The 23,133-nt window shown below is 46.5% G+C and overlaps 1 protein-coding gene across 4 annotated transcripts; it reads left to right on the forward strand.

The window, feature by feature from the left end:
* Positions 1 to 445: 445 nt before the first annotated feature.
* LOC123593318 (protein CutA homolog) lies at positions 446 to 21,565 on the forward strand. 4 transcript variants are annotated; one of them, XR_006710256.1, is made up of 6 exons: positions 446 to 559; positions 1,577 to 2,418; positions 8,270 to 8,620; positions 15,017 to 15,123; positions 17,259 to 17,304; positions 17,561 to 18,148. XR_006710256.1 is itself a non-coding variant. In XM_045468982.1 (6 exons), exons 1-6 carry the CDS (start codon positions 4,295 to 4,297, stop codon positions 20,578 to 20,580), a joined length of 477 nt encoding a protein of 158 aa, XP_045324938.1. In that variant the 5' UTR covers positions 2,724 to 4,294; the 3' UTR covers positions 20,581 to 21,565. The 4 variants fall into 4 exon arrangements, 2 of the variants coding, with proteins under 2 accessions (XP_045324939.1, XP_045324938.1); XR_006710255.1 differs by lacking the exon at positions 446 to 559 and adding an exon at positions 20,478 to 20,496 and having other exon boundaries at positions 2,268 to 2,418; positions 17,561 to 17,610; XM_045468982.1 differs by lacking the exons at positions 446 to 559; positions 1,577 to 2,418 and adding exons at positions 2,724 to 4,363; positions 20,478 to 21,565 and having other exon boundaries at positions 8,270 to 8,418; positions 15,017 to 15,076; positions 17,561 to 17,610.
* The last annotated feature ends 1,568 nt before the right edge of the window (positions 21,566 to 23,133 follow it).

Raw genomic sequence — 23,133 nt, forward strand, 5'->3', positions numbered from 1 at the left:
GACGTGGGGCCGGCGGGCAGCGCGAGCGCCTGGGGGGCCGCCAAGCCTCGCGAGACAGGGGCCGTCAAGGGCCGAGCCAACTGTTGCCGGTGGTTGCGGGGTCGCGGCGGGGCGTCATCGTGGGCGCCGCTCGGTGGGTCCCGCAGGCTGACTTTCCGGTCGCCTTGCGTATTTCCCTTCCAGAGCGAAGGCGCGTCAAATGCCCGGCAAGCGGAGTGGTGACGATGAGGACCCACAGAAGCTTAAATGGCCTCGCGGGCGGCCTCTGGGCCCCAAAGCCACAGGCTGTCGGCTGCGGTGGGGGCGGCGGCCGAGGCCACCCCAGGCGGAGCCGAGGCGATTGGGCATATTGCTCCCTGGCCAGACACGAATCCAGAGGAGGTGGAGGGTCATACCTCTGGAAGACAAGATGAAAATTCGCGAGAAGCTGGAAGAAGGCGTGAGTAAAACCGACGTGGGGCGCCTGCTGGGCGTCAACGAATAGACCGTGCGCACCATTAGGAGAAACGCGAAGGCCATCAGGGCCGGCATGGAGACTGTGTCGCCTCTCCGCTCCAAGGTGCGGTGCATTCCCCGGCACGTAAACATCGAGAAGATGGAGATGGAGTTAACCTTTTTGGGTGGAGGCCCAGACCATAGGGGGGCGGCCTCTGACGCTGAAGGCCGTCTGCAGCCAGGCCAAACGCATTTACAAGCAGCGGGTGGAAACGACTGGGAAGGGCAGCCCGGATAAGTTTCATGGGAGCAAGGGATGGTTTAAGAAGTTTAGAAATCGCCACGGTCTGCGAAATTCGAGGTCGATGGGAGGGGAAGAAGCGCTGACTGCCCAGTCGGCATCCAAGTATGTCCAAACAACTCCAGAGGCTGATCAGAGCTATGTGCCTCAACGGGTCTTCGATGCCGAGGAGATGAGCCAGTTTTGGCAGTGCATGCCTCCACGTACTTTTAGGGAAAGAGACGAAAATCCGGAAAGCTTAGAGGAAGCTAAGGACAGGATTTCCCTCATTTTTTGGTGCCAGTGCCGCCGGTGACCAAATGATAAAACCATTGCTGCTTTGTAAAGACCCTAATCCCACATGTCTTTTGGAAAAAGATAAAAACCGCCTTCTTGTATTCTGGAGTTAACACCCCAAACTGCTGCCCTCTTTTTGGATTGGTTTCATAATTGTTTTATTCATCAGGCTGGGAGTTATTTAATAGAAAAAAAAAATCTTGAGTTCAGAGTATTGCTAATTTTGGACAGAGGTCCCAATCGCCCAGACTCATTTTTGGTTGCTCATCTTAATGTTGATACAGTGTTTCTCCCCCTGGAAGGCACTAGCTGTCTTCAGCCCTTGGATCAGGGTATAATTGAAGCATTCAGGAGGTATTACACCAAGCATATGTTTGACCACTTTGTTGACTGTATTGAAAAAAACCCTTATCTTACTTTGAGAGGAACATGGCAACAGTACAACATTGCTGATGCTTTGGTAGTGATAAAAGAGTCAATGGATGATATAAGACCAGCTGCTCTTAATAAAGCCTGGTGGAAACTTTTGGATGATGTTGTGAATGATTATGCATGTTTCCCTAGAGCTAATGAAGAAGTTGCAAAAATCATGGAGTCTGCAACACGGATGGACTTTAAATTCATTGATATCGAACAGGGGGAAATTAATGAGGTGCTCAAGTTTCAAGCTTTGTTGATAACTGAAAGAGAGTCTATATCAATAAATATGGAAGAAGACAAGACCCTGGAACTAGAGGTAAAGATGAATCTAAGGAAACTGAATGCTTTCTTATGCCAGGCCTCAGACCTCATTGATGCTGCCAAGGATAGGGATCCTTTCCCATATCGAAGTTTGGCCTTTAAAAAAGACTTCAATAAATTGTTATATACCTGTAAAGAGGTGCAAAAGAACCTTCAAAATAAAGCAAAGGAGTTGAACAAAGAAGACACAAAGAGGAGGTAGTGTGGGTGTAGAAGATGGATGCAAAATCTGAGTCTGAAGGGGAGTCTGAATCTGAATCCCAAAAGGAAAAGAAGGTAGAGACAGAGAAAGAGGATAAGAAGCCTCCAGAAGAAGATGGTGGACCCTCAGGCGTTGGCGCTGAGACTTACTGTATCTGAAGACTCTGCCGAAGCTGTAAATGCAGAATTGGATTTTTGGAACCTAACCTTAGAATTGAATCTGGAGAGAGTAGAAGGGCCTGAGTTGAAGGAGTGAATCCAGAGGCGTTTTCTTCCAAATGATGATTCATGTCTTGCCATTCTTCCTCTCTTGTTCCAACATCACTTTCATCATGACCATGCTTATCATCAGCCACACATCTATATTGTTTCATCATTCCACAAACATTTACTGAGCCTAAGCTATGTGGGGTCCCATGCTAAACTTGGGGACATGATCTCAGGAAGCCATCTCAGGATCTAAGGTAAATGGTCATTAACAGTGGCTACATTTCTTATTAATGTAATAGGTATAAAAGATCACAGTCTTGATTTATTTTTCTGGACTTTGGATATAATGGTTTTCTTAGGACCGCTCAGCTTTTTTTTCTCTAGCCCAGTTTTTCCACAGATACTAAGTTCTTCAAACACAGGTGGAGATTTTTTTTTTTTTCTTTTAACGTTTATTTATTTTTGAGAGAGTGAGAGCAGGGGAGGGGTAGAGAGAGAGGGAGACACAGAATCAGAAGCAGACTCCGGGCTCTCAGCTCTTGGCACAGAGCCCAACGTGGGGCTCGAACCCACAAACCATGAGATACCATGGCCTGAGCCAAAGTTTGGACACTTCACCTACTGAGCCACGCAGGCGCCCCGAAATTTTCTGAGTTAACCATAATAGTAAGTATGAGACTACTTGTTTTTGAAAAGCTGACATGCTCTTAGATTTTCTACAACACTCTCACATTAATTGTCTTTATTAATCCTCACTTTAGACCTGTGAAGGAGGTATTAGCCCTTCCTTTACCAAAAAGTCCACCAAAGCTCAGAGAGGCTATGTAATTTGCACGAGTCTTCACAGCTAAACATGTAAATGATAAGACTAGGGCTACAACTGATTTATTAACCACTTTGTCAGACGCTGCTAGGAAGTATGGGTTTTTAAGAAGTTATAGTCCCAAGGAAGGAGATAGTAAGCAGATAATTAAACACAAAGGCTGTGAACCGGCAGCCTGCGATCCATATTTGGCTAACAGATGAGTTGTTTGGTCTACCCAGTGTAAAACAATTTTGAATTGGTTTCCAGCATTTCCCTGGCTCTTTGTTTAAGGTACTGTTTACATACAATAGAATTCACCAATATAACTGTGTAGTTGTTGAATTTTTTTTAACACTTGTGTAACCACTACCACAATCAAGATACAGAACAGTTCCCTTCACTTTAAGTTTACTTGTATCCTTGTGTAGTCAGCTCCTTCCTCTGCCCCAGAAATCTCATTTAAAAATTAAGATATTTTCACATTAAAAAGCTGGATTTAAAAGTTGCAAACCCTGGCAATGGAGAGAACTTCGAGAACTGCATTCTCAAAGGGCAGCAGTCAGTCATTAGCTTGCTGCTTTTCTTATTTGTTTGCAGCTCCCCAGGGTTGATATAAAATGCTGCCGCAGAAGTGTGTACAAAGTGCCTTAGGGAAATAGAGGGCAGTGGGATCAACCCTGGAAAAAGCTGCATGGAGCATCTGGCCTGGAAAGATGAAGTTCACAGGACTTCCCAGAAGAGCAGCTGGGAACAAATGTATTTTAAGCCAGGGAGAGTTAGAAGGGAGCTCCTGGGAGGAGGAGGAGGTGCTGTGAGGGATAGGAAGGCAGCTGTGTGTGTGTGTGCACGCCTGTGTGCGTGTGCTTCACTGGTTATTTTTGGCAGGATAGGCCCCTATGAAGTGGAAGAGTTTTGTGTAGGTGTATTCGTGTTTGTGTGCCATGGTTTCTGAAAGTTTTATAGATCTAAGAAACTTCCATCTTTTTATCTGTACATGTGATGTGGGGATTTTTATCATTTTTTGTTGTTACAACGGGGAGGGAAAATTATTATTTTTATTTTTGTAGGAGTTAAAGGTCTGCATTTGGTGCGTGGGCTTTTTTGTTTCTAGGAAGAGAATCGCCTAGTGAGAATAATTACTCCCTCTTTCCCTGCCCCCTCACTATCTCCTTCTGGCCAGCCTGGCTGGGGCCTGGCTGAGCAGTGAGGCAGGCAGCAGGTGGTGAGGGGATAGGGCATTTTAGGCCCTCAGTGCCCGCCTATCAGCTTGCAACTCAGCCTGAGGCCACAGTTCGCTACTGTGCTACTAAATTACCAGCGACGCCATGGACAGGCTGGGCTCCCGGTGTCCTCTGCCAGGCTACCTGCGGCCCTCTGTCCTTATATGCCTCCTGGTGAGTGCCCCGTGCTACGACTCCATGAACTCTCTCACCCCTAAACCCCCAACCTGGGGATTGAGGGAAGAAACTGCATTTCTGTTTTCTGCTCCTGGGATTTTGAGCTGGGACCAGGCAGGTAGGAAGATCCCTGAAGACACTGCCCGGGTTCTGGAGATTGTAGCATGGTTCTGAAGATTTCCAGCAACCCTTCACTCCCCACCTTGTGAGGACGACTGCCTGGGCTGTGTTTCATGGCGAGAGTTGTCCGGGAGGTGAAGGGGTGTCGCTGGTGAGTTCTCCTGTGAGGGTCACAGGGTAGATTCTTTGCCTCTTTCTCTTGCAGTTACCATCTTGTTTTTCTGCATTTGGGGAAGAGTTTTGTTTTCTCATCTATGAAATATCGTAAAATGTTGAGGTTGGAAGTGCCTACAGAGTACTGCTGGTGGTGGTGTTTGAGCGGGAGGTGGAAAGAACTGTAGGAGAGGATCAGAAGCCTTGCTGCTTCCCTTTTGGGTGATTTCTTCCCCTCTCTGGCTCTTCCATCCCCCTTCTGAAAAATTGGCACAGATCAGTGGCTCTTAACCTTTTTAGGACCGTAGATTTTTTTGATTTGTGTGTTTGTGAGAAAGTTCTGGCTCTGCACCCAAGGAAAGTGTATATAGATAAACACAATGTAGCACTCAACTCCAGAGTATCTTAGATTCCTTAAAACTAGGTCGATTACAAGGTTAGAACCACTGGGTGGTTTCTGAGGCCTCTTTTCTTCTGTCTTAACACTGATTTTAAAGTCAATCATAACCTCTTAAGAGCTGTGTGAATATTCCAGGACAAAAAAGGAAAAAGGCAGAATGAAATATGAACTGAAAGGTTCATATTTTAAACAAATGTAAAGTTAGAAAAAGTGTATAGTAAAAGGTAAGTATGAAAATGTTATAAAGACTTTAAAAATTATAGTAGATCTTTTTCCGTTATAATATTTTTATTAGGGAATTCTGTGATGTGTGTATTGCCCATCAATCTTACTTTCATAGAATGCCACTTTGTAATATATTGTGGTCCACCCTTGGTTCCAAACTGACTTTTCATGCTTCTGACACATTTTTGGTAGGTCCACAAACATTTCTCAAATCTGTACTCCCTGTCAAGGTTTGTAAAGTGCTGGGAACATAGAAATGAATGGGACTAAGGAGCTCATGCCCAATGGGGGAGACTTGTGCAGACAACTGTCTGTATTTCACTGTGATCAATGGAACAAGAGGATGTTAGCAGCAATCCTGGCCTCTACCTACTAGATGCCATAGCATCTCCTTCCCAGTTATGACAGTCAAAATTGTCTCCAGACATTGTCAGATGTCCCCTGGGCGGGGGGGAATTGCCCCTAGTTGAGAACCACTGGAGTATGTGAAGCTGCCATGACCCCACTAGACCAATTCCTGGTCATTGCTGTTCAAAGAGTCCACAGTGGGAGGAAGAGCCTTGGTTTCAAGTCTTCGTTCTATCACAGAATTCCTGTATGTTCTGTCTCAGTTACCTTGTTTGGTAAATGAAAGGTTATCTTAGATAATAGCTGAGGGCCCATTTACCTCTTACTCTTAGCATTTTGATTGTGAGTTCATATGAGAGTTTCCAACACGTTTTAGGGGAGTTTGTAGTTAATCCTGTTAGCTCTGTTTTCCGCTGATACCTGCTGGCTGAAATGTCCCACATCTTCCCCAGGAGTGGCTTTTTTGATTGGGGGGATAGCCCACTGCCCCTTTTGTTTAGAGTCTGCTCTGGAAGCCACTTCAGAGTCATGTAGTTGACACCTTGCATGTTCCAGTATGTTCAGTTCTCTGCTCAAAGCAGCAGTGGGTGACTCCAGAGCCCTTTCTACTTCACAAGGCTCTTCAGTCTTAATAACCACACATTACTGGTATATTAATTCACTAGTTTACAAATATTAACCTGCTGTGGCCATCAACTTTTCTGGGGATACAGTGAGGAGCAAAGCACGGTCCCTTCCTCGACTGAACTCGTGATTACAAAGTAGTTTCTCTAGCTGGTTTGAACCCATGACAACTCTGAAGTAGGCAGCACAAGTGTCAGGATCTCCATTTTCTAGATAACATTTATAGAAGGGAGAGGAAGTAACTTGTTGAAGGCCACAGGCAGTTAGCAGTACTGGCAATAGGATTTAAATCCTGCTTTCTGGTGCTTTAATTTTTTTCTTATACTCTAATTGGGTTGTCATTAAAAAACGCACACATGCAATAAAAGCTTCATTGCACCGCCTGGTTCTTTTGTTCTTGCACGGTCACTGGTTTAGTTCAGAGGACTGGTATTTTGAATTGAGGTGTCGGTGGAGGTGGTAGGAGGGAATGAGAAACCCAACCCAGACAGGCCTCTAGTCAAACTGGAGCTCAGAACATAAAAACGCTGCTCAGGCCCTGCCAAGAAGTAGGAGCCAGGCCCCAGGCAATAATGTGGAAGGAGAGTGGGAGAACAGAGGCTTGTTTGAGTGAGGCCTGAGCCCTAGGCTGGGAGGCAGGAGAAGCGCGTTCCTGTTCAGCCTTGCCTGAGTCACACTGTGGCCCCTCCAAGTTGCCTCCATCCTCTTAATGGCTCTATGGTATCCCCCAAGCAGAGAGCCGTGGATTGGAGACTATTCATCAGTTGTTTCCAGTTCGTCTTATTTTAAAGTTTATCATTAAAATAGTGAGGATAATTCAGTCTTGAGTGTCTTTTGCTCTCACATTGTCACTGCCATCTTCTTTGCTCAAGTTGTTAAGGTCTGTTTCCTAGAACACTGTAGTGGCCTTTTAAATAGACTGCCTTCTGGTCCCTCCTCTCTCTTCTGTTACTTTACTCAGCTTGACCATGTTTATTACTCTCCTGCCTAAAAACCTACGAAAGCACCCTGTCACATGAGTGTAAACCCCAGACTCCTCTGTCTGACCCTTGTCTTTGTAAGTCTTGCCGGTCTTTCTTCCTCCTGATCTCATACCTGCAAACTAGATATCTGTCCCTAAATACCTCTCGACTTTGTATATGTTGTCATTTGCTAAGAGTACCTCCCTTTCCTCTTGTAAACCTATTTATTGCTTCAGATCCAGCTTAGAGGGTGCCTTCTCTTCAAAGGCTTTTCTGCTCCCTCAGGTACAGCCTTCCTCCAGGTCCCACCACCTCTCAGTTACAATAACACAGGTCACATTACTTTGAATTAGGCTACCTTTTCCACTGGACTACCCACAGTGCCTGCACATATACAAATGAATGGAGGTGAAATTAACTCCCTAAACATTAACAGATGTAAGAGCTTATCATTACTAATAATCCCCATGGGATGATAGCAGTTCAGTGGTTGCCAGTTGGCTTTACCTCCAGTAGTAGCTCTGTCAATAAGAGTGGGTTCCTGCTCATCCAGACTTGATTCCTAATCCTGGCTTCACCAGTTAAAAAAGCTATGTAAGGGGCACCTGGGTGGCTCAGTCGGTTAAGCGGCCGACTTCAGCTCAGGTCATGATCTCGCAGTCCGTGAGTTCGAGCCCCGCGTCGGGCTCTGTGCCAACAGCTCAGAGCCTGGAGCCTGCTTCGGATTCTGACCCTCCCCCATTCATGCTCTGTCTCTCTCTGTCTCAAAAATAAATAAACGTTAAGAAAAAAAAAAAGCTACGTGATCTTGATTTCTTTATCATTTTTTTTATCACCTGCAAAATGCAAATTTTTAGGCATGAAATATTTAGGCATGAAAATAGGAAAATATTTAGGCATGAAAACTTTGTTTAAGCACCAGAGCTCCATACAGATACCAGGAATTATTTTGTGGATGGGGAATGGGGATGAAAAAATGATGCTTAGCCTTGGTTCCAATTTGCTTGAGCTGGCAGATAGCGAAGTGGCCGTGTCACTGCTGACCTGTGTTTTTCTTTCCCCACCATGTAGATCCTGGCAGCTTCTTTCCTGTCCTGTCCAGTGCTCAGGACCCTTAGCCTGCAGCTCCATTCAGCTATCACCAGCAGCTACGTATCCGGCACTTACTCCATCGTCTTTGTCAACTGTCCCAACGAGCAGATTGCCAGAGATATTGCCAGGTCTCGTGAAGAGGCTCGGGTGCTGCCCCAGGAGGCTGGGGGAGCTACCGGGATGCTCCACGGTGGCCACTTTGGGCTCCCTCTCTTGCTTCTGACAACCCTGTGTGTCCACCACGCAGCTGTCAGCTTGGGGTGATAAGAGGACCACGGCTGAATGAACCCCCCCCCCCCCCCCATGGATCCTGCTCCTGGGCCTGAAAATGTTGAGTGGCACATGGGGACATTTAAGGGATATGAGGTGTAGAGAGTCAGGTGGCTTGCCCAGGGTGTTAAAGTCAGAGGATGGGGGGACTTTGCAGGTTGAGAATTTTTGTCTTATAATTCTTGGCTCCGCTGTCTTCTTGGAGATCTTCTCCTAGCTTAGTACCAGAGGTGCTCACCATGACAAGTGAGGGCGAGGAGGCTGTTCAAACACTTGGCAATTTTCTAAAGGCATCTATGGTGTGGTGCGAAGAGCACTGGACTTAGAATCAAACGTTCAGGATTTGAATGTTGGCTGTGCCACTTAGCTAACTGTGTGATCTTGGGCAAGTTGTTTTCTTTCTCAAAGCGTTAGATTTCTCAGTATAACATAACATCATGCCACTTACCTCACAGGGCTGTCGTGAGGATTAAAGGAGAGGAAATATGTGCAATTCTTACCCCACTAACTTGGATGTAATAGGTACTCATTAAATGTTTGTTGGCTATGAATCCCCCCCACCCCCCGTACTCTTTTTTATAGGTACAGCTTTGAAGAGGGTTAGTGGGTCTAGAGGGTAATGAGTTTGGCTTTTTACTTTGTAGCTCAGCATTCTTGAAGTCTGATGATAGACTAAGTTACAGTCTTTTAAAATGTTGAATCTGGTCTTTGGGGACACAAAGCCCCCCAAATTGTTGGTCACAGATTAACCTTGCAATTTATTCAATTCTCTTTCCCCCAACTAGAATGTCTATTTTTCCTTCATTAATGTTACCTTTGGAGAATAGCCTTGTCTAAAGTTTTTCTTTTTTTTTTAATATTTGTTTTTTGAGAGAGAGAGAGAGAGAGAGTGGGGCAGGGCAAAGAAAGAGAAGAGACAGAGGATCTGGAACAGGCTCTGTGCTGACAGCAGAGAGCCCAGTGCAGGGCTCCAGCTTGGGAACTGTGAGATCATGACCTGAGCCAAAGTTGGATGCTCAACCAACTGAGCCACCCAGGAGCCCTGAGAATAGCACTTGTCTAAAAGAACCTGTGATTACTCCAGAAATACAACCATAATGTTTAGCAGCTAGAAACTGAAATCCTTTCTGATGCTTCTGGTATGCCCAGGGTCTGTGCTAAACTGTCTCGACCCCTGGATCAGCCAGTCTGGGTCCTGTCAGAGAACTATCAGCTGACATCTGTGAGGTGGGGTGTTGGGAGGAAAAGGATTCTAACACCTGGGTCCTAACTAGTTGGAAGGCCAGCTCAGTAAATGTATCAGTCAGCTTGGGGAGGGGTCTCTATTGCCTTCTTGCCTCCGGGGTTCTGATGAGAAGTCAGGTGTTTATTGGGGTCTCGTTCCTTTATAGATAATACTTTTTCTCTCTGATAGTTTTTAGGAGTTTCTATGTTTTTAAAAAAATTTTTTTAAATGTTTTATTTATTTTTGAGACAGAGACAGAGCATGAGCAGGGGAGGGGCAGAGAGAGAGGGAGACAGAATCCAAAGCAGTCTCCAGGCTCTGAGCTGTCAGCACAGAACCCGACGCGGGGCTCGAACTCACAAACTGCGAGATCATGACCTGAGCCAAAGTCAGACGCCCAACCGACTGAGCCACCCAGGCGCCCCATGGAGTTTCTATCTTTTTAAAATTTTACTCTAGAGAGAGAGCGTGCGATCAGGAGAGAGGAGCAGAGGGAGGGAGGGAGAGAGACAGAGAGAGAGAGAGAGAGAGAGACAGAGAGAGAATCTCAAGCAGCTCCATGCTCAGCATGGAGCCTGACACGGGGCTCAGTCCCACGACCCTGGGATCATGACCTGAGCTGAAATCAAGGGTCAGATGCTCAACCGACTGAGCCACCCAGGTATCCCTCTTTTTTTTTTTTTTTTAATTAGGAGTTTCTATCTAAATGTTCAACTGTTGGTTTGGTAAATATTCTCTTTTTTTCTTTCTCTGTCCTTTTCCTGTAACTCCTAGTTAGGTACATGTTGAATTTGCTCTCTCTGACTGAATTTTTATATTTTTCTGTTTCTTTATTCTATGTACTAGGAGAATTTTGGAGCAGTGTTCTCTCTTATTTGTTTTTCAGCTGTTTTGCTATTCAGCCCTTCTATTGATTATTTTGTTTAAACATTTATAGTTTTTTAAAAAATTTTTTAAAAACTTTACATCCAAATTAGTTAGCATATAGTGCAACAATGATTTCAGGAATAGATTCCTTAATGTCCCTTGCCCATTTAGCCCATCCCCCCTCCCACAATCCCTCCAGTAACCCTCTGTTTGTTCTCCATATTTATGAGTCTCCTATGTTTTGTCCCCTTCCCTGAGGAGGACATTTTTATTTCCCTTCTCTTATGTTCATCTGTTTTGTCTCTTAAAGTCATCATATGAGTGAAGTCATATGATTTTGTCTTTGACTAATTTCACTTTGCATAATACCCTCCAGTTCCATCCACGTAGTTGCAAATGGCAACATTTCATTCTTTTTGATCGCTGAGTAATGCTTCATTGTATGTATATACCACATCTTCTTTATCCATTCATCCATCGATGGACATTTGGGCGCTTTCCATACTTGGCTATTGTTGATAGTGCTGCTATAAACATTGGGGTGCATGTGCCCCTTCGAAACAGCATCCCTGTGTCCCTTGGATAAATACCTAATAGTGCAATTGCTGGGTCCTAGGGTATTTCTATTTTCAGTTTTTTGAGGAACCTCCATCTGTTTTTCAGAGTGGCTGCACCAGTTTGCATTCCCATAGAGTTTTTTTTTTTAATAGTTTAACCAACTGCTCTTCTTTCATAATTGCCTGATCATATTTTATGGATGCAGTAACCTTGCTTTGTCTTTTATGGATATTAATTATACTTAATTTATGTTTAATTTTTTTCAGCCTTCTTGACATACAATTGACATACACAACATTGTTAACTTTAAGGACCACATGATACTTAATGTAAATATACAACACTAAACAATTACCCCAGTAAGGTTAGTTAGCACATTCATTACCTTCCCTGGTTCTCTTGCGTGTGGGTGTGTGTGGTGAAAACTTTGAAGATTTGCTGTCAGCAACTTTCAAGTGTACACAGTTCTACTTATTTTAAAATCTTGGTTTTGAATGTCCTGTTAACTGGTTCTCTTGTGTAAATTCTTCTGTTTGTTGAGTTTTTGTCTCTCTTCGTTACTGACCTTCCTCAATTACCTTGTGATTAATTGTGACCTCTCTCATCTTTTTAGTCGTGCTTGTGGGGAAGTGCAGAGTGGCTGCAAGGACACGCAGCGCTGTCTCCAGTGTGAGTGCGCACTGGGGGGACGTTCACCTGGCCGGGGTGTCCTACTGACTGGTCTTCTGGCACACTTTCCGCTCCTGCCTGGGGACAGACACTCCATTACTGCTGCCTGGGCCCTGGGAGATTTTGGGGGTCCGCCTCTGCTGCGGCGTCCCAGCTACCCACCTTGGTGGTTGCCTCCGTGTTCCTGCCTGCTCTGGTTCCTGTCCCCTTCAGACGGGGACTGTTGCTCTCATCTCCCATGGCAGCTCCCCTGCACGCTCCCATTCGTGTCTCAGGACTGCCCTTTCTTCTTTGGGGCTTCCCCACAGGCGTTGGTACACAGCGCGTTCTTACCGTGTGCTGGCATGGCTGAGCAACAGGTATTTTCTGTCGCTTCTAGGCTTTGGTGTCAAAGGGGAGGATGGAGTATCTGTCTAGTCTGTCCGGTCGGACTGGAAGTCTCAAGTGGAGCCTTTAGGGATGTGGCCGTGGAGCTCTCACTCAACCTATTTTGTTTGGTCTTTTTTATTAGTGGTCTGGATAGAAAAGAGGCAGGCAGGTGTAGTTTCCAGGCTTTGTAGAAGCAGAGTAGATGGTACGTGATGGGGAGGGCCCGTCACCAGGAGCAGGCAGGAAGCCCAGCCTGAGCTACAGAACCAGCAGCGAGACCGCGTCTCTCAGCTTCAGGTTGGTGTGGTGGTCTTTCTTCTTTCGCATTCTTTAAAGTTTAGTCTGCTGCCTCTCAGTTCTGGGTCAGTTCAGTTCTGGTTCTTGGCAGTGTTCTTAGATCTCTTCATTGACAGACACGTTCTTAGCTAGAAAAGTGATCTAGAAACATCTCTTGTTGGGGCCGGAGTATAAATCCTGAATGTTGAACTGGGAGACCTGGATTCTAGTGTCCTGTCTGCTTCCCACTCCACATACGGCCTTACACAAGTCGTCTTCTCTGGGCTTCGACCTCCTGTAGATAAGAGGGAAGTGGATCAGATCAGGGGCGCAAACACAAATACCCACAAGCAGGCCCCTAAATGAGCAAAGTGGGCTGGGGTGTGATGAGGGACGGCGATGGTAGATAGCAGCCCTGACTCTTCTGCACACTGGGAGGAAGGAGGGCAGTGGGAATGTGTGGACCTGAGAAGTGGATGTCACCTCGAGGGAATAGCCACTGCTCAGCTCTAAGTAAATGTGACCTTGGAGGACAGTATGTCCAATGTTACAAGACTCACTTTCTGGTGAGAAACAAGGTAATCTATTTTTTTTGATGTTTATTTTTGAGAGAGAGAGAGAGATAATGCACACGCATACACACACAGCAGGGGAGGGACAAAGTGAGAGGGGGACAGAGGATCCGAAGCAGGCCTGCGCTGATAGAGTGAGCCGGAAGCAGGGCTCGAACCCATGAAACCATGAGATCATGACCTGAGCCAAAGTCGAACGCTTAACCGAATGAGCCACCCAGATGCCCTGATAATCTCTTACTTTTTGAGTGTGAAATATCCTGATAGTAAATATTAGTAGCAAAATCGAGAATTTTTAAAATGCCACAAGAGCCAGACCACGTATGTGGTTTGTGATTCACTAGTCTGTGAATTTGGCAGTTTCTCGAGGCTCTATGCGTCTCTGTCTTCTGCTGTCCTCGGATGAGCGTGAGGACCTCAGCTGCCACCAGTGACTCGCTGCTTGTCTTGGTGTGTGTGTGTTATCAGTCAGCTAATGTTCTCTCTTGGTCTCACACTCTCTGGTTTTGGTTTTTGGCCACAGGGGCTTTTTGAATAACATAGCCCTTCACGTTTCTAGTCTTTTACCCATGGACAGGTTGCCGTGACAGTCTCTGAGGAGCTCACCTTCTGGGCCTAGGAGACCATGGAATTTTTTTTTTTTTTTAAGGTTTAATTCACCCCCTGTGTTTCCTTGCCACAGTCAGGACCAATAAAATGCACTTTCTCAGTGGACGATTGAGTGAGCAAGCCTTGCAGCAGGTGCTTAAACAGATTTGTGCCATGTGTCTCTCCTTACAGTCAGGGATTTATTTATCTCTGAAACTTTCCGAGGGACTGTCACAAAATGTGGAGCCTTAAATAGAGCCACGTTCAGCCTGGAACTCACAGAAGAGAAAGTAGGTCAGTTCTCTTGGCAACAGCTGAGGGCAGGAGGTATCGGTGAGCAGGGCTCAGGGTCCAAGCACTTCGGAGAATAGATCAGGCCCCCTTGGCTGCCTGAGACCTGAGAAATGTTTGTCAAGGCCTGCCTGATTTGAGGGCTTGAGGTTTTGATGTCTGAGAACGCCTCTTTGCGTTGATGACTTGGCGGTGCTGCTGTTTCCGTGACACCTGTACTAATTCAAGTGCATTTGATTGTGTTCATCAGGGCTCTGCACAGGAATCAGACTATCAGACCAGGGATTCCAACCTATGATCTGTCAAAAAACAAAAAAAATCTTACAGGTCTGCAAAGGTGATGATTGTGCTTTTAGGCCTGTGGTAGAAACCTTTACATAAATTAAGAGGTGAAAAGAAGTATGATGGGTTTTTGCTTTTATTTGGAGTTGTATCTGATCTGTGTGGTCACGTGGGTATCTACAGATCAGAAGCAGTGTCAGCCTGATACCTATCAGACAAAAGCAGAGGATGGTGATAGAATAAAATGGGTTCTTGACTGAAAGGTTTGGAAACCGCTGACTGAACCTATCCTGTTACTGTAACTATACAGCAGGAGAGGCAGCCTGAGTCAGGGGGACATGCCTGTCTTGGACAGATGCTCGAATACTTACTCTTGGAATGAAAGAATGTGGTTAAAGTCACACAACCATCCACTGCAGGGTCAGGAACAGAATCCAGGTCTTGTACTCTGTCCAGTGTTAATCTGTTCCCCTTCCCCTGGGCCTGTCCTTGAAACTGCCTTCCCATAGCTATTTCTCTACCTTCCTCCCCACCCAGGGGAGGACTTATAAATAGCACTGTCTTTAGAAGTTCTGTGCCTGGTGGTTATGGAATGTGTTGGTTTGAGGAAGAAGGGGCCCTCTAAATGGTTATCTACGTAAACTCTGGTTTCCTGGGTAATTCCCAGGAACTCCTGTCCCTTGTCCCTTTTCTTAAGATGCTGGGTACTTACCTTGGTGATGGTCTCTCTTTCTCTCTCTCTCTCTCTGTCTGCTTTAGGGCTATACTGGATAAGAAGCTGGCTGCCTCTGTGAACATCCTGCCCAAGGCATCCTCACTGTGAGTTTTGCTGTGGCCTGTGGAAGAGTGTGGGAGTGCGAGGTCAGGTACTGGCTGGTGGGAAGGACAATGAACTAATGGGAAATTGTCAAAGAACAACGCAAAGGCATTTGGTTAACGAACAGTTCATTGTTAATTTATATTCAGAGGAAATCACCTAGTGGATTTATGTCAACCAATAAAAGCAAAAATAGGCTATGTAAACAGAAGGGTGGAAAAAAATTGTAGTTTAGGAACAATGAATCTTGTTTGCACATTCTTTGTTTAAATTTTTTTTTTTAAGTTTATCTTGAGAGAGAGAGAGAGAGAGACAGAGACAGAACACACGAGCAGCTGAGGGCCAGAGACAGGAAGAGAGTGAGAATCCCAAGCAGGCTCTACACTGTCAGCACTGCCCCAGCTCGGGGCTCAAACCCATGAACCATGAGATCATGACCTGAGCTGAAGTCAAGAGCTGGATGCTTAACCAACATTCTTTGTTTAAATTAGTTAGCTTGTTATTAGCAAAGAAGTCAGACTGGGGGTACTTGAGTGGCCCAGTCAGGTTAAGCGTCTGACTTCAGCTCAGGTCATGATCTCACAGCCTATGGGTTCGAGCCCCACGTCAGGCTCTGTGCTGACAGCTCAGAGCCTGGAGCCTGCTTTGGATTCTGTGTCTTCCTCTCTCTCTGCTCATTCTCATTCTCTCTCTCTCTAAAATAAATAAACGTTAAAAAAAACAAGTCAGACTGGACATTCCATCCCTGAGTAAGATTAAGATATCAAGGAAAATAATTCCTGTCCCTTTTGAATTCTGTGGGAAACTCAGAGGTTAGCTTATGTGACAAGCTGCTTCTTTGTAGTGTCTGCCTCTCATTTTGTTAACTCCCTCACAGGAGTTAATCCTGGTTGTACCATTTGCCTTATCAAAATATCTCAGCATCCCAGTACTAGCCGTGCAAGATTTGTCTTATGCCTTGATATCTCTGATCAGCCTGTTTCTCATCTCCTTCCTCCCCTGGTGGGGGAGGGGGAGAGAGAGAGAGAAATAGTATCTACTCTGAAGGTCAGAGCAGGAAAGTGCTGTGTTATGAAAGCCCCCTCCACACCTCCAGCAACGCCCTCCCCTCAGTGGCTCACATCTGTCTGTAGCTGTAGCTCCCAAGTGTGGCTGTGGGTTTTTTTAAATTTTTTATCTTTATTTATTTTTGAGAGAAAGAGACAGAGTGCAAGCAGGGGAGGGACACAGAGAGAGGGAGGCACAGAATCTGAAGCAGGCTCCAGCTCTGAGCTGTCAGCACAGCCAAATGTGGCTGTGTTTTAGAGGCCTGAGCTCCATTCTGGAGCTGCTACTCAGTCATTCTCCCTGGGGGTTGGGCCTGGCTCACTGAATTTTAAAAAAATTATGTAAGTGATTCACATAAAGCCAGTGCTTGGGAACTGGAACAGCATTTCAGCCTAGCATTCCCTTCATACGTCCATCCTTTTTATAATCAATCCCTTCACCACAGTGCCAATGGCCTAGGTCATCTTGGGCTTGCCCTGGGTCAGTGTAGATATTCTCAGGCCAAATTTCTTTCCCTGCCAGTGATGCTGTTTTTGTGTTCTTTTCTCAACATCGTTATTGACTTTTTTTTTTTTTTTTTTAACTTTTGGGCCTGTTTCTTTCCATATGTTCTAAAGCTCACTTTTTCCCTGAAGCCTCCTGTGTTTTTTTAGTTCTCCATTTGTGGGTTCTCCACTTAAAGAGTCAGTAATAAAAGTAGCAGTCCAAAGGATGGGAGGGGCCTGGAAGTCATGACTATAGGATGAGCACAGAAAGAGCTGGAAATGCCCAATTTGGAGGAGAGAAAACAGGAGTTTCTGTAGGGCTGTCCTGAGGTGGCTCTTCATGTGGAAGTTAGGGAAAACAACTGGGTGGCAGACGTTGGCATACCGGAAGGAAAACCATCTCAGGTGAAAACCTGTAAGGTAGATCGATGGACTTCTTCAAGAGATAGAATGTTCAGACAGCTACTAGAAGCATGCATTAGAATGATTGGACTCGATGACCTCTGGGGACTTGGCCAATTATAGACATTTTTGTGTGGGGTTGGAAGGATTTTAAAGTCTCCACCTTGGTAAGCCACCTAATTGGGCCAGGTTTGGTATCTCCTGGGCTCTTCTTGTGAGCATCATAATTTGGTTTTGTTCTCTTCTCCAGGTACTTTTGGAATGGAGAAATAGAAGAAGCCACTGAAATCCTGTTGGTGAGTGAGGATGGGGGGGTGGGGGGGGGGTTGGGGCCTCGATGGGGAGCGAGACCAAGGTTCCAATTAAAAATGAGCAAAGATCAACTGCTTGAGGTTCTTGCCTCACATCAGGTGCCCTAGGTTAATCTGCAAATGCAACGGTGCCTGGTGACCTGGATGAATGCTGTCTCCAAAATGGCCAGATGAATGAGTAGCTGCATGGCTGGGACCAAGGTCCTTCCTAAAGCAGGGATTTTTTTTTTTTCTTTTACAGCTAATAAAGACAAAGACTTCCAAGGTCCGCATGCTGTTCAGCTATATCAGGTAATGCTGGTGTGTCTTTTCAGCCAGGGATGTCCTGGGAACTAAGTGAATGAGCTTGAAAAGCAAGAGATCTAGAGCCTAGTCACCAACCTCTCATATGACCCTGAGCATGTCCCTGTCCCTCAGATTCTCCAGCTATAAAATGAGAGGCTAGAGTGAGTGAATGGAGACCGTAGTTCTCAAGATTTTGGTCTTCGGATCCCAGGGGAGCTTAAGGTTATATTAAAGTTTATTGCATTAGAAAGTAAAACTATGAAATTAAAAAAATGTTTTAGTTCATTTAAAATAATAACAATACAACTGTTCTATATAAACATAAGTAATACACTTTTATGGGAAGTAACCATATTTTCCAGGAAACAAAGTGAGAAAAATGGCATCATTTTATATTTTGGCAACATCTGGCTTGTTGAGAAGGCTGCGTCTCCTCAGAAAACATACTCCCTCTTAAGTACTGGGACACTTTTACGCTCATGATGATAAACTCAAACTTTCAAACTTCGAATTTTTGCTTGAAAACATGAATTTTTTTCCTCAACAAATGGTATCAGTTGTCTTCATTTGAGTGATCGGCTCACTTTGTTCACATTAGAGAAAAACGTCTGCCTAATGCTCAAACCACAGTAACCAGCATTTGTAGACATGACAGACAAATTATGGTCACTCAGGCTTGAAATTAAAAATGGTGTTCCATGAAAAAAAGTGCAGTTTGTTTAGTTTGGCTTGTGGCTTCAATGGGCAGACAGGTTTAAGACAACATTGAACTTCAGTATCCGGCAGAAGTGCTTCAATGTGCACTTTCCATTTCGTCATTAACGAGACAGGGACCCCAGGGCTGGAGTGCAATAGCAATAGCGATCTTCGCTGTTTTATCGAGGATGTTCTTGAGTGAACGTGACTTTTCTGAAGCCCGAGCGTGCGGTGGAGAAGAGCACCGTGAGGCTCATACACTGTGGTGCCACTGCCTTGCCGCGTGCTGAGGTGCCAGCAGTCTTACTCGGCATTGTTTTGCACCAGCAGTGCAGGGGTCAACACAGTAAGAAGATTAATAGAAAATTAGTATTTTGGGGGGCGCCTGCGTGGCTCCGTTGGTTAAGCGGCCGACTTCGGTTCAGGTCATGATCTCGCGGTTCGTGGGTTCGAGCCCTGCATCCCACTCCGTGCTGACAGCTCTGAGCCTGGAGCCTGCTTCAGATTCTGTGTCTCCCTCTCTCCCCTCCCCGCCCCCTCCCCCACTCTCTCTCTCTCTCTCTCTCTCTCTCTCTCTCAAAATAAACATTAAAAAAATGAAAACTAGTATTCTTCTGAAAACAGTTTTGGCCTCATGGACCTGGCAGAGTGTTGGAATTCCCCAGGGGTCAGTGGGCCTCACTCTGAAAACTGCTGGTCTAGATTGGTGTTCACGGTATGGTTTGGGGAGTAATTGGCATCACCTGGAAGCTTGCTAGGACTGCCTCCTCACTGTCACCCCAAACTAAGGAGTCAAACTACAGTTTAACAAGATCCCCATGGGATTCCTACGCACGTTAAAGCTCGAGAAGCGCTGGCTTAAATCATTGATGCTTGGGGCGCCCGGGTGGCTCAGTTAAGTGTCCGACTTCAGCTCAGGTCACAGTCTCCTGATTCGTGAGTTCCAGCCCTGCATCGGGCTCTCTGCTGTCAGCACAGCTTCGGATCCTCTGTCCCCCCTCTCTCTCCACCCCTCCCCAACACATGTGTGCTCTCTCTCTTCCTCTCAAAGGAAAAAAAAAATCAGTGATTCTTGGTGGTGGCACGGCAGCTCTTACTACTAACGTGTTAAAACGGTCTTATTCTGTGTGTCCAAACACTGCCTTCATACACACACTGAGTTCTGTATGTCTGCTAATAAAAACACATATGTGAGGGAGCTCCTTTTCTGTTTGCTAGAGGGGATGCTGCCTGGTTTTTGAATCATTGAATAAACCCAATAAGATCTTAAAAAAAAAAAAAACCAACAGAAAACAAACACACTGATGTGTGCCCTGAAATAAGAAAATGCATTATCCTTGGTCACTGGATAAAATCACCCCAACTCCAAATGTTTAGGCACGCGTGCATGTGTTGTGATTTACTATGCATGCTGTCTCATGACAATTTTACAGTGCCTCCTTCATTGGAAAGGAAGCAGGGATTGTTCCCCGCATTTGACAGATGGGGGACTGAGGCCCAAGGCCTCATATCTCTTCAGTCTAAGAAGCGAAAAGAACTTGCGCTGTGTGCCGAGGGCCAGGTGAAAGGAATGGAGAGAAAGAAGAGCTTCCTATGGGTTTGGATGGTCGAGGAAGATCCCTGGAAGAAGATCAGTGGTTGAGCTGGGCTTTGAAAGATAGACGGGCTTGTAAGTGATGAACAGAGAACTTTGTTGGAGGAGAAGACAGTGCAGAGATACGGGGCGTCGTTTGGGGAAGGCACAGCGATGAGCGTGGGATAGTGATACAGACAGTAACTGCCATGTAATGAATGCATGCAGTGCCCATCGGTTCGCCAGGTAAGTGCCTTTTGTGCCTTGTCTCACTCCCCAGCAGCCCAGTCACATAGGTACTATTTTGACACCCTTTTTTTAGGGCCTGTGGAGAAATGAAGTGATTTGTCCCCGGTCACACAGCTACAAGAGGCAGGCTTAGAATTGGAACCCATGACCGGGAGACTCTAAAGCCATCTGGCCCACCTCATTCCTTGTTGACAAATGGGAAACAGGCTCAGGAGCAGCGGCCCATGGGCCTGGGCAGGTGGACCGCAGTGGATGGTGGTAGATGGCAGCCTCACGGGAGGCTGGCCGGTTGGGTTTAACTGCATAGGCTGATTCTCATCATAGTCACTCACAGGGCTCTGCTTTCTTTCCACAGGTTGGTGCATCCTTTTGAAATCCCAGAGGTCTTCAGTCTTCCCATGGACCAAGGAGATGTGCGCTATCTAAAGTGGCTGGAGGAGGGCACGGGGGAGGACTGAGAGGGGGCGGCTCGTTGCAGGTCCCGCCGGCTGCCTCTAGCCTGCAGCAGCCGCCCTCTGGGGAGGCGGGGGGCCTCTAGCTGCCTCCTCGCATCTCTGGAGCCTGTGTCTGTGTCAGCGCGGAAGAGCTGAGGAGCTTGAGGAGGTGAAGGTCTGAGGCCCCCGAGGCTGGAGGAGGAGGCCGGGTTGGTCGGGCCATGCAACGCAATGGAACTGGATTCTGAGTGCTTCATGCTTAAAGGTGGCCATGGGGTGGGAGGGTGAGGGCAGTTATATGGGGGGGGGGGGAGGGCCCAGGGGAGATGGCAGTGAGGGTGACGTTTGTCATCTCCTGCAGTTACTGGGCCTACCTTGCGTGCCCAGGATGCAGGAAGAAGACCTGGTGACCTGTTCATCCGGTGTGTGGGATGAATGTCACTTTCTAGGGGAGCTGGCAAGCACTTTATCCAAAAGGATGAAATGCTAATGGTGGGGTTTCAGGGACAAGCAGGGTTATTTTTTGTAACTAAAGATGGTATTTGTTATTCCTGAATGGTGGGAATGGGCTTTGTGATTGGGGATAGGACTGCAGGAGTATTAGGGCTTAGACACAGCTTCATGGGTGGAAATAGGTCTAGACTCCTCCTAGCCTGAATGTGACAGGTATCAGAAGGTTCTGGTGCCTTGCTCATTAGAGACCTAGGTTCTGAGCCCATGGTACTAACCTGGTCACTTGAGCATTGAAACTGAGCATCCTAAAGTAGGAAAGAACCTTGGGGAACTGCTAGACTAGGGTTTTTCAGACTTGTTCCCCTGAGCTAGCGGTCAACAGAAGGTACGGTACCCTGGGTGCTTCCTGGGTGGGGTAAGGGTATGAGACCCGCTCCCCACCCGTACCTCAACCAATATATACCTCAACCAGTAGAACTGTCTTGTATCACTTTTATGTATTGAACTCCCTTGTAAGTTTTTTTGAGTTTTCTTTGATAAAAGCTGGTAAACCAGGGGTCTAAGCCAGTCTCCATTTTATAGATTACCAAAGGAAACTGAACTGCACTGAGGTCCGGCAAGGGGGTGGCGTGTTAAGAACGGTAAAGCCAAGACCGCTCACCGTGTGTCTGGTACTCTGCTATGCCTGCTCCCGGGTGTCAGGTGAAAGAGGGCAGGGGAGGCAGCACCCCTTTCGGGTGAGGAGAAAGATTTGACCTAGGTTCCCTCCCGGAATCTGTCACAAGGTAACCCCACTCTGGGGAGACTGTGGGGTCCACAGGCCTCTTTGGTATCCTGGGTCTTCCCAGAGGGAAGGATATGTGCAGAGCTATTGCCAGGCTCGAGTTCTGGCACCTACTGTGCTTCTTGAACCTTAGTTCCTCCAAATATAAAATGGAGGCTCTCCCAGGGCCCTTTGGGAACACCTTGTAGGGACTTAAGGCCGAGGCCCTTCCAAAGCTCCAGAGGATCCTTTTTTGATAGCCAGTAGGGATTTTGGAGGGCTACCTCAGGAGAAGGACAAAGAGAATGATACTGGTGATGTCCCTTTTTACAACAGATGTTTCTTTTTTTTAAATTTTTTTAAATGTTTTTTTTTTTTTTAATTATTTTTTTTTTCAACGTTTATTTATTTTTGGGACAGAGAGAGACAGAGCATGAACGGGGGAGGGGCAGAGAGAGAGGGAGACACAGAATCGGAAACAGGCTCCAGGCTCTGAGCCATCAGCCCAGAGCCTGACGCGGGGCTCGAACTCACGGACCGCGAGATCGTGACCTGGCTGAAGTCGGACGCTTAACCGACTGCGCCACCCAGGCGCCCCTTAAATGTTTATTTTTGAGAGAGAGAGAGAGAGAGAGACAGAGCGTGACGGGGGAGGGGACAGAGGGAGAGGGAGACACAGAATCCGAAGCAGGGTCCAGGCTCTGAGCTGTCAGCACAGAGCCCGATGCGGGGCTTGAACTCCTGGACCACGAGATCATGACCTGAGCTGAAGTCGGATGCTTAACCGACTGAGCCACCCAGGTGCCCCCTACAACAGATGTTTCTGATACACAGCAAAATCTGGTGTGAAGTAAACCCTGCTGAAAACGCTTTGGGGACCCCAGACGGACTGCCTCTATTGCTTTCAGGTTAGAGCCCAGTCTGTTGGTCTGCCTTTCAAGGCCCTTCATAACCTTGCCTCAACTCGCTTTTCCCATCTCCACCGCCCACCTCTCCTTGCCCACTGTGGCAAGTGGATGGCTCCAGTATGCTATGTGAAGTTATTCCTGTATTCCGGACATCCCCTCCACCTGGAGTGCCCTTTTCCACGAACGCCTGGGAAATCTGGCTGCTCCTTTATAAGGCAGGCTCCCTCTGGGTTGGAAGGAATCTCTCCGGCCTCAGTGTTTCTATTATCCTTGTGCATTACAGCCAGCCTCCTATTTCTAGATTGTGAGCTGCTCGAGGTCAAGAGTATGTCTGAATCAATTTGATCTCTTGCACAGGGTTTGGCAAATATTTCCCAAATTGATGTTTCAAGGATTTGAATAAAGCTTTCTCTATAGCCCAGTTACTTTCTAACTTATGGAACTGGCAAAATC

The sequence above is a fragment of the Leopardus geoffroyi genome, chromosome D4 (assembly GCF_018350155.1).
Source record: "Leopardus geoffroyi isolate Oge1 chromosome D4, O.geoffroyi_Oge1_pat1.0, whole genome shotgun sequence".
Taxonomy (NCBI): Eukaryota; Metazoa; Chordata; class Mammalia; order Carnivora; family Felidae; genus Leopardus; species Leopardus geoffroyi.

What these genes read in the sequence shown, in the direction of transcription:
- LOC123593318 (XM_045468982.1), top strand. Translation starts at nt 4,295, where the DNA reads ATGGACAGGCTGGGCTCCCGGTGTCCTCTGCCAGGCTACCTGCGGCCC. An exon ending in CTGTCCTTATATGCCTCCTG is followed by an intron (nt 4,364 to 8,269) that starts GTGAGTGCCCCG and finishes CCCACCATGTAG; the next exon opens with ATCCTGGCAGCTTCTTTCCT. An exon ending in AAGCCACTGAAATCCTGTTG is followed by an intron (nt 17,305 to 17,560) that starts GTGAGTGAGGAT and finishes TTTCTTTTACAG; the next exon opens with CTAATAAAGACAAAGACTTC.